Here is a 10,911-nt window from a genome sequence, read left to right as displayed (position 1 = left end):
GAACGGATCTTCTAACCAAAGACGGAGATTTAATCCACAGTATCATAACAACAGGCTAAATGGGCCTGCCAAGTCGCAGGGCAGTGGGAATGAAGCCGAGCCACTGGGAAAGGGCAACAGCCGCCACGAACACAGAAGACAGCCGCACAACGGCTTCCGGCCCAAAAACAAAGGCGGTGCCAAAAATCAAGAGGCTTCCTTGGGGATGAAGACCCCCGAGGCCCCAGCCCATTCTGAAAAGCCCCGGCGAAGGCAGCACGCTGCAGACACTTCGGAGGCCAGGCCCTTCCGGGGTGGTGTTGGTAGGGTTTCACAGTGCAATCTCTGCCCCACGAGAATAGAAGTTTCCACAGATGCAGCAGTTCTCTCAGTCCCGGCTGTGACGTTGGTGGCCTGAGCTAGGAGGAAAAAGAGCAGTTTTCACTCAGTTTTGGTTCCCTGCCCGAGGTGCTGACCCAGTTCGCTGCCAAAAGAGTGTCAATCAGAATATACAAATCCTGTATGGTTGTGTCATCCTCTCTTAATCATTTTTACTAATTCTATTAATCAGCTCTAGCTTGCTTCATAATTTTCATGGCTTTGCTTGATCTGTTGATGCTTTCTCTCATCAAGACTTTGCAGCATTTTAGCCAGGCAGTATTTACTCATTGTTAGGAAAATCAAGATGTGGCTGCAGATCAGAGGCTCAGTTAGCAACCTGTGTTGTAGCAGTGGTGTCAGTCCATTGATTGTCTTTAGAGAGTTAATGTTACAAAAAAGAATTCTTAAGAATCAGACAAACATGATCTGCTGAGGACACATGCGCTTTTGTAGAATTTAACATCTGGTGTTTTTCTGAAAAAATATATATACATATATTGCTTTATTTGAAACAAATTAAAATATGCTGCATTTGACACCTGGCTAGTTTCTTTTATTGATACCCGCCTAGTTATTGAATGTACTGTTTAGTGCTTTCAAAAAAACTGTAGAGACTAGAGGTTGTGGTACAGAACTCTGTACGATAAATACTGTTTCTGTTGAGACAAGTACTCTTTCAGGAAAAAACAAATATATATATATATGCCCTTTCAATTAGGTTACACAAATAGATGGATATGCACCCTGATCGTCTTAGACACACCATGTGGCAGTTGGGCAGTTGGAAACATTGGTTGCAAGTACCACAAACCTCAGCTGAGCCTAGCTTCAACAATAAGAATTTATTGGTTCAGTGAGTGAAAAGTCCAGTTGGTCCAATTTGATCCGGATTTCAGCTCCCATCTCTTTTTTTTTTTTTTTTTCTGAGACAGTCTTGCTTTATCACCCAGGTGGAGTGCAATGGCATGATCTCAGCTCACTGCAACCTCCGCCTCCTGGGTTCAAGCCATTCTCCTGCCTCGGCCTTCCGAGTAGCTGGGATTACAGGTGTGTGCCACCATGCCCGGCTAATTTTTATATTATTAGTAGAGACAGGATTTCACCATGTTGTCCAAGCTGGTCTTGAACCCCTGACCTCAGGTGATCCACCCACTTTGGCCTCCCAAACTGCTGGGATTACAGGCATGAGCCACCGCACCCGGCCAGCTCCCATCTCTTGATTATCTTAGCTCTCCTTTCCTCCTTGGGTTGACATTGCATTCAGAATGGTGGCAAAGGGCCGCCATGCTCTTAGGACTCAAGTCTATTCTCCACACTGTCCAGAGGAGAGAAGTTATCCTAGTAGCTTCTACACGGAGCAAGTGTCTTTCTCAGAAATCCCAGCAAAGGTCTTGCATACCATTGCTGGTAGGCCTGTCTCTTAAACCAATCATGAAGGCGGGGAGAGAAGTGAATGGGATGAACTAATTTGCATAGACTAATTAGAGCCCACCCCTGGAGCCGAGTGTGGCCATCTTCCCAGAGTTCCTGAGCTAGATGGAGAAGGGGTACTTCTCAGAAAGGGAAAATGGATACCCAATGGCCCAAACCCCAAATAACCCCAGTTCCCCTAACTTTGACTACAGGGCAGTCCAGTTTGGGTGCCGTTTCCGTTGCACTCACGTGTCCTACATACTTGTTGACTACTCACAAGTGCAAATGCTTATTCTCAGCTCAACATTAACATTTTTTCTGGCAACCCAGGTTCACTGGTTCTCTTCCACAGAGCGGCCCTGAGCAGCTGAGCCTGCAAGCCACGCAAGCATCTGTTTCTTCTTTTGCCAAGTACAGAAGGATGTTTGCTGTCTCTGTAGAGAGCTTTCTGAGGTCTCTGGGTGTACCCAGAGAGTTAATAGAAATTCTAAATGTTAAGTCACATTCCAGGAAGGAAGGAAGAGTTGTTCGTTCAAATAAGAAAGATGAATGTTCGGCACTGTAGGCCCTGTTTACCCCATCTGAGGCTCTGAATTTATATATTACAAGACAGAAGGATTTTGCACAGTTTTTTATGTAGCAAGATTTTGCTCATCACTGAAAAATGTCAGTGTAAATGTGACCGCTTTAAAGATGAGTCAAGTAATTCTTGGAAGAGGGAAAAAAATGAATTTGCCAGGTCAGGAGTGCACCTGCCTTTGTCAGAGTTGAACCCAACCACTCTTGACCTTGACTCACTCCCTCAGGGTTAAGAAAGCCCAAACACATTCCTGAGCACAGAGCAAACACTCCCATGTCACTGAAAAGAAACAAAAGAATGCTAAAAAGTGCTCAGACCTGATTACATTTTTTCCAATATTTTTTCCCTTTTTTTTTGAGACAAGGTCTTGCTCTATCACCTAGGCTGGAGTGCATGATCATGGCTCACTATAGCCTTGAACTCCTGGGCTCAAGCCATCCTCAGCCTCCCAAGTTGTGGGGACTACAGGTGTGCACCACAATGTCCCAGCTGATTTTTTAAATTTTTAGTAGAAACGAGGTCTCACTGTGGTGCCCAGGCTGGTCTCGAACTCCTGAGCTCAAGTGATCTTCCTGCTTTGGCCTCCCAAAGTGTTAGAATTACAGGCATGAGCCACCTCGCCTGACTGGTTTTTGCCTTTCTTATAGACCCTGGGCATGTAAGCCCTTATTAATTTGCATTTTTGAAACAGTAATTTCAATATTTTAGTGCCAATGTCAGGCCACTTAAACACTATATTACATACCTTCATCTGTCTGGTGGAACTATTGGTGTGATCCTAGAGAACTGAGTGCTATTCTGCCATTCATTTAAAGTGTTTTAAACTCTAATCTCTCTACTTAATGCACTGTAGTCAGAAGAACAGATTATTCTCTTAAACATTTGCCTAGTAGAGGTTAAAATAGTTTAATACTTATGAAGATCGAATAACTTCAGACTCACATTGTGGCACTTAGATCTTCCACCAAGACTTCATCCGTGAAATCCACATCTCCCTGTTGGGTTCCCAATTACATTCCAAATTTACATTTCTTTTGAGAATCTCTGCATACTCCAGCTCTGTCCTGTTGATCCTGTTCTAGAAGTGCTTAATGCAGCAAGACACAAAGTTAAACGCAAATTGCTGCAAAATTCACCCTCAGCGGAGGACTAGAAACACAACATGTCCAATTTAAAGCTCAGTTCGCAAGCAGTTCAATTCTGCTGGCATCAGAAAAGGAGATTCTAATTAAACATTCTTAGGGAAGGACATCAAATGAGGTTAATGGGAAACGTTACCAGATTAAAAGCAGTTTTTTGCCAAAGTAACAGATTTGGAAATTCTGACTCTGAAAGCCTTGATTTGAACCTCAAACTTGATTTCACCATGAGAAGTGGGGATCCAGGGCCTGCGCAGTTCTTTTCCTAAACCAGTTCGGTGCTCCCCACCCCCACGCAGGCACAGGTCCGCAATCAGATAGGGAGATGCCTGAATTTCAGGCTACCTTTGGCAAAGCTTGCTTTCTCCCTCCCTCCCTTTGCACGCTGCATCCCACGCTGCCTGCTTAAAGCGCCCTCACGTGTCTACAGATGGTAAAATGTTTATTTCTCAACAGACATTCCAGTAATAGCATCCAATGACCAATGTAACGGCACCTTTTTTTGCTGTACTTGTTTTTTGAGATGGAGTCTCGCTCTGTTGCCCAGGCTGGAGTGCAGTGGCGCGATCTCGGCTCACTGCAAGCTCCGCCTGCCGGGTTCACGCCATTCTCCTGCCTCAGCCTCCCGTGTAGCTGGGACTACTGGCACCCGCCACCACGCCTGGCTGATTTTTTGTATTTTTAGTAGATACAGGGTTTAACCGTGATAGCCAGGATGGTCTTGATCTCCTGACCTCGTGATCCACCCCCCCTCGGCCTCCCAAAGTGCTGGGATTACAGGCGTTAGCCACCGCGCCCAGCCCCAGTCACTTGTTCTTAAGTTTCTTAAGCAAACTATAAAATAGCAAAAGACCAAAAAAAAAGGAAAAAGAGCAATTCACCTAATACATTGTTCCAGCATTTCCTTGAAAGTACTGAGCCATCTCAATTGCTCTGATTTTGTGAGAAAATTATGAAGAGTTGCGAAGTCCCAGTGATTCTCTTGTTACTTAGCTAAGAATTTGAAACATAATTTAAATACTATTCTTTACAATCCATTATGAGGACTTTAAAAATCTTTTTGCTTCTTTAATAAATTCTAACAAAGTTTTGTGTTTATTCTTAGTTTCAAAGAACCAGGTCCCCAGTCCTGGGAGGCTGGTCAGCTGGCCAAGCCCAGTGTTTAATCTCATTATAGCAGCCCCACAGGCAAAGGCACTCTGGTCTGAATCTAGTCTATCTGAGAAATACACAATGCTGCTCTCATCACTCAAGGTTCTTACACATTAATGATTAATTATCAGAAGTCCCTTTGTCTGAGAACTCTGTTTTTTCCCACAGCTCAGAGGAGCTTCTGAGGCTGCCACTAAGTTCCAGTTTCATAGGAAGAATTGCCACAAACAACTTTTACAGAATAATGAGTATATTCTAAAGCAAATTTGTCTGAGAAATTATGTAGACTTCTGGAAAAAAAAAAAAAAAATAGTTCAGAAGCATGACTGTGACAATGGCCAAAGAACTTCTACAGAAAATAGCAGTGTAAAAAGTGCTCCCTGTCAAAAAAAAGAAAAAAAAGTATCCTTTTAGCTGGGACTAGAGATGTGTGTGACCCCACCTGACAAGTTTTTATTTTTTAACTAAGGATGGAGTTTCGTGATGGTGTCACGGCTCACTGCGGTCTTCACCTTCTGGGCTCAAGCGATTCTTGGCCTCCCAAAGTGCTGAGATTACAGGCTTGAACCATCACGCCCAGCTATCCTGTTTTTAACTTCAGATACTTAGAATTGAATTTGATTTAATTGTTCCTAGTCCTTTGAAAGAACCCACTTTCTGTAAATTACTATCATTGTGTAAGAAGTCAGCCAATAACATCATTACTCCTCTACCAACACCTGACATATAGTAGGCACTCGATGAACACTGATTAAAAGAGAGAGAAGATATGAATAGTTGACCAACTCCAATATCTCCAGAAAATTCTGGAGTCTAAATGGCTTGTGCAAAGTAACCCAGTAAAACAATCCTAGAGAAAACAGGAGGAGAGAGCAGAGCAGCTGAAGTAACCGACCCTCAAAGCCACCTGTCTGGATTCAAGCACTAGCTCCACCACCTCCTGGCTGTGTAAACCTGGGTACATTTCTCAACATCTCCTTACCTTGGTTTTCTCCATGGGTGAATGGGGCAGGTAAATGGAGCTACCTCACAGAGTTGTTATGAGGATCGAATAGTTAATATTTGCAAAGCATTTGGAATAATGCCTGGCACTTTATATAGATTCCAGGCAGGAGACAGTAACCACAGAGTAATTTGCTAGGGAAGCTTCATCAATGTATATGGGGAAGATAGATCGACAGAAATAACTAGTAACAGGAGATTAGCTACTAAAGGGTAAGAACTCCGAAGACAACAGGAATAGCTGATACAGGGACTAGTCACTACTAGAGGCGAGACAGAGTACCCAAGAAAGGAATAAGCTTGAAAGAGCTTCCCCCCATCCTCAAGGCTGACATTCAGCCTTGTTGGAGAGGGTGCGGCTGTGGCCACTGGAGGGCGGAGCAGCTTGCTGAGGTGTTGCAGGCTGGGGCTGGCAAGCTGGAAGCCACTCAGATTCACCAGGAATACACCTGCAGGGGTGCCATTAAACCTGCTGGGACTCCAGCTGGAACACCAGCAAAACTCACCTGGAAACCACACACAGGGGTGTTGTTGAATTGTCTGTGGAGCCAGCAGGGAGACCCACCCAACAGGAAGCTGCACAAGGCAGTGCTTGCTGAGGGTGAAAGCCACTGGTATTCCACACTGGGACCAAGCACTGCAGCAGCAAGACCCGGGATGCACCCTGAACCCGGAAGAAAAGGGCCCTTCTGCAGTGTCCCACCAGTGACAAAGCTTAACATCATGCCAGCTGGTGAGAGAGAAGTGTTTACAGGGTCCAGTTCTAGTATCACAAGCAGCACAATAAAGAGGGGATTTGGAAGCAAGAGGCAATGAATTGATAACCAACACATCCTTAGTAAGCGCTATAAGAATATTTGATCAGGCCAGGTGCAGTGGCTCATGCCTGTAATCCCAGCATTTTGGGAGGACGAGGTGGGTGGATCACCTGAGGTCAGGAGTTCAAGATCAGCCTGGCCAGCATGGCAAAACCTGTCTCTACCAAAAATACAAAAATTAGCTGGGTGTGGTGGTGGGCCCCAGTAATCCCAGCTACTTGGGAGGCTGAGGCAGGAGAATCGCTTGAACCCGGGAGGCAGAGGTTGCAGTGAGCCAAGATTGCACCACTGCACTCCAGCCTGGGCGACAGAGTGAGACTGTCTCAAAAAAAAAAAAAAAAAAAAGAAGTATTTGATCCATAGAATAAATAGCTATGCAGCAAACAGAAGACTTTAATCCTATCTAGCTCATCTCTGGGAATGGGCGTAACAAGCTCCTGTAAGAGCAGACCTAGCGTTGTGCTTAGGGGCCTGGACTCTGGAGTAAGATGACATGGATGTGAATCCTAGCTTTGCCTTCTGCTAGCAGTTAGGCAGCTCATCTAACCCCTCTGTGCTTCAGTTTGTCCATCTGTAAAATGGGGATGATAATAATACCCACCTGCATAATAGGGTTAGTGTATTAAATAAGTTTATAAACAATTAGAAGAGCACATCTTAGCTTTTATTAGGTAGTTGCTTGGTCAGAACAGCAAACGAAAGTATTTCAAATTTTATGCCAAAACCAGAAATGTAATTGGGAGCTTAAAGGATGGATTGTTTAAATCAGCAGGCCTGAGACATCCTTCCTTCTGAATCACCCTCCCCCCCCCCCAATTCCCATGGCTCTACTCCTGCCTGTGACTGACAGCTGTGATGTTTTCTTGCTGATCCACAGCCCCCAATTAGGAGAGGCAGTTAATCTGCTCAAGTTAAGTCACTCAGAGCAATGGTTCTCAACTAGGGATAATTGATGCACCCCCCCGCCGACCCCAGGGGACATTTGGATAGGTCTGGAGATGTTTTTGATTGTCACGACTGGGGCAGGAGTTCTAGCCAGGGATGCTGCTAAACATCTTATAATGCACAGTATAATCCTAACAATAAAGAATTATTTGGTCTAAAATGTCAATAAAGCCACTGTTGAGAAACCCTGATCTAGAGGGTACAGGGGTTTGGAGAAAGGGGACAAAAGTTGAGTAGATGAGCCAGGACATGTTTCCCTGATTCCTCCAGCTATGCTGGGTTCTTGGCTGGTTCAAACTTGGTGACCAGCTCCAGACTGACCTATAGCTGGGTCTAAATGTACAATTTCTGATGTCCCTGGACTACTAGTGTCACATACATAGAAACTGAATTCCCAGATCTTCCACACCAAGAAATTAGAGAATAGATTCTTGAAAGAGCTGCTATTGAAACAAAACTATTCAAAATTTTAAGAAATCTTGGCAGAAGGCAGTTTGCCTTTTCCCATCATTAGCAAATATTCTACCTTTTTCTCTCCATGACATGCTGTCTGTTTGAAACAAGTTTCTCTTCTAAGCCCCAGGCCCCCCATTTCATACCTGGAGCTCAGCAGAATTTTACTAAGGCAATGAGGGTTTTAGGGTGGAAGAAGCAAATGAAAAGCATGAGAAACAACATGATAAAATGAAAAGCTGCTAAATAAACACACAGGGCAGAATACTGACAGTTACTGTAAAATTCTATTTGTATTAGCCACAGCCTACATCAGAAGCCATTTAGCTAGCAAATATAAAACATGTATGGGCTGTCTGAGGCAACACATGTGAACAAAGAAAAATTAGCTTTTCTCTAACAATGTAAACCATGTATCTCTTATGAGGCTGACAAGAATATAAGTGAAAATGGTCGCTCTGAGACTGCACCACCAAACAAATTGAAATATGAAATTCTGGAAACAGCTGGAAAGCAATTTTTTTTTCCTGTTAGCTATTTATGAGGTTTCTTTTTTTGGGTCCTACATGCTTGAAACCCTGCATACTAACTGCCGCCCTCAACAAAGAACCACTCATCCACTCACTGTTTCCTGACTGAGGAATCAGCAACTTGTTGATAGTTTTCAAGGAGGAGTTTCAGCATATGGAAAAGACAGAATTTTTCATAATTAAAAAGTTCCTGGTTACTTTCAAATACACACATGTAAGTCATTTGAAAATACTTTTCATTTGCTATAATAGAAGCTCTTTCCCTATGCTTTACCAAGTTCATACTTTCTATTTAGTCTCCAACCAACATCCTACCAAATACAAATCAAAGCTATTCAAAGGGCCTGCAGATGTAAGAGAATCCTATCTAAGGTGATCTCATACTCATATAAATGTCAGCATTCTTCCCTTTACCGAACAACTTGCCACCACGGGCCTTGTGCACGTTCAAAATGCATTTAAATCAAAGGTTTTCTATGAACAATTTCTCAGGTAAAGCCAAACACGCTTGTATGTTAATTCATGCTGTAAAAGTCAAGATACAGCTGGTCAGTCATTATACTGTATTTAACCATGGACTGGAAAGTGAATCGACAATTTTTTTTTTAATGTTAGCACTTGCTAAGGAGGCAATGGGATTCAGTCTGTGAATGAAAAAGAACTTACATCAGCACAGGAGATGCACTGAATTAGGAGCAGGGAGGCCAGACCTCTGCTTTCCTCTCTGGAAAGTCAGGAAGCATCAGCCACGGACCTCTCTGGGATCTGGTGATGCATATCTCTAAATTACTTCAAACAACTCAACAAGTTACGTAACTGTTATGGTCATTACCAATAGTAATTGTGGTCATCAGCAATATTCACTATATCAAGGAACTTTCAAAAGCACCTCCTTTGTTCCCCTGACAGTATAAACTCTGCAAGGTCAAAAAGCAGTTTCCACATCCTCTGAATATTGCTATCAGATACATTTTCTAAAATAATTTGGAGACAGGAGGTGGCCCTCAACTGTTCAGAAATTTATTAAAGGCCTATTGTGTACCAGACTCTAGAGGGACAGAAACGACAGTCCCTGTTTAGTAGGAGACAGACACATAATCTAATATTTTCCTGCTCAAAAACTTCAAATATTGAGGAAAATCACACTTAACATTTACTTCCTCCCTCTAGCTTTTCAGTGATGCTGTGTGGTTCTGCAGAAATCAGATAATGGGGCTAAAATGTGTACATTCTCTATTGTGTAGCCTTAACTTTTCTGAAACTCATTTTGTCTTTAATCTCAACACATTGGGAGACCAAGGTGGGAGGATGGCTTGAAGCCAGGAGTTTGAGACCACCCTGGGCAACATAGTGAGACCTCATCTTTACAAAAAAACATTTTTTAATTAGCCGGGTATGGAGTGCATGCCTGTAGTCCCAGCAAGTTACTCCGGAGGCTGAGGAAGGAGGATTGCTTGAGCCCAGGAGTTGGAGGCTGCAGTAATCCAAGATCGTGCCACTGCATTCTAGCCTGGGTGACAGAGCAAGACCCTATCACTACAAAAATTAAAAATTTGAAAAATTTGAAAGAAATGTAAAAAGCAATGAAATCACATATGTGAAAATACTTCCTAAATTCTAACATAAGGCATTATTAACAAAACAAATCCTTCATTAGGTCTCCACTGCCAGCCTTAGGCTATCCATGAAACAACTAACCAGTTTTAATCAGGGCAAACCTGTTTTCAACACAGATTATGTGAAAGGGTATAGTCACTAACCGTTTTTTAAATATATGAACAATACTTAAATATCCTACTTATCATTATTTCTAAGCATCTCCTGATCCAACTGTATAAACCTACTTCTCAAATCACTATTTATAAAGCTTTCATTTTTTTTTTCCAGGAAGAGCAATGGGTTATGATGAATTACCAACTCTTTTAGGGTTTGCACAGTCTGGTATTAAGAAAAATGTTTTTCCATGTAAAGTGAAGCTAGCCCCCAGGGAACCACACCCAAGTAATGTTTATGTCACTCGAGCATGTTGAATTTGACTTTGACTCCTGATATCCATAAGGGTGCATCTTCCCCTTCCCTATTGCAGCTGCCCCGGCCTTCAGTAGTTATCCAAAGTCACTCCTCTTACAAAGACTAAGTGTGCTAAATGGATTTCCCTTAAACTACTTGATGCAAAGAAATGGAGGATGTCAACGGAATCACCCATGATTAATTGTCAACATGTTTCCTGCCCAGCAACTCAAAATGTCCTAAATCAAGCAATACTAATAATGCCCAGATTGGTAGTTCTGAAAATTCACTATGGTCTTTGATTTCCACAATGCGTGGATTCTCTATAATAGCATTTTCAAAAGTAACTGAATATTTTATATATTCCACAGGACAGTCATCATGGATCTTCAATTAAATAATCACTTTTTCTAGCAAAGTAAGCAACCTATCTAAAAAGTTGCTAGTGGATGGATAGTTATCCAAAATTGATTTAATTATTTCATACTTTATCTGCACAAGAAAGCAAT

The 10,911-nt window shown here is 42.7% G+C and overlaps 1 protein-coding gene across 7 annotated transcripts in view; it reads left to right on the top strand.

The window, feature by feature from the left end:
• SPATS2L (spermatogenesis associated serine rich 2 like) overlaps positions 1 to 896 on the top strand; it is a 174,492-nt gene extending 173,596 nt beyond the window's left edge. For all 7 annotated transcript variants that reach the window (XM_032755034.2, XM_032755032.2, XM_032755033.2 and 4 more), the window contains one exon: positions 2 to 896. In XM_032755034.2, the coding sequence (XP_032610925.1) occupies positions 2 to 397 (396 nt within the window). In that variant the 3' untranslated portion in view covers positions 398 to 896. The remainder of the gene's footprint in view (position 1) is intronic.
• The last annotated feature ends 10,015 nt before the right edge of the window (positions 897 to 10,911 follow it).

The sequence above is a fragment of the Hylobates moloch genome, unplaced genomic scaffold (assembly GCF_009828535.3).
Source record: "Hylobates moloch isolate HMO894 unplaced genomic scaffold, HMol_V3 SCAFFOLD_1, whole genome shotgun sequence".
Classification (NCBI taxonomy): domain Eukaryota; kingdom Metazoa; phylum Chordata; class Mammalia; order Primates; family Hylobatidae; genus Hylobates; species Hylobates moloch.
The sequence above is the reverse complement of the archived record's forward strand: the minus strand, read 5'-3'. Positions and strand labels throughout refer to the sequence as shown.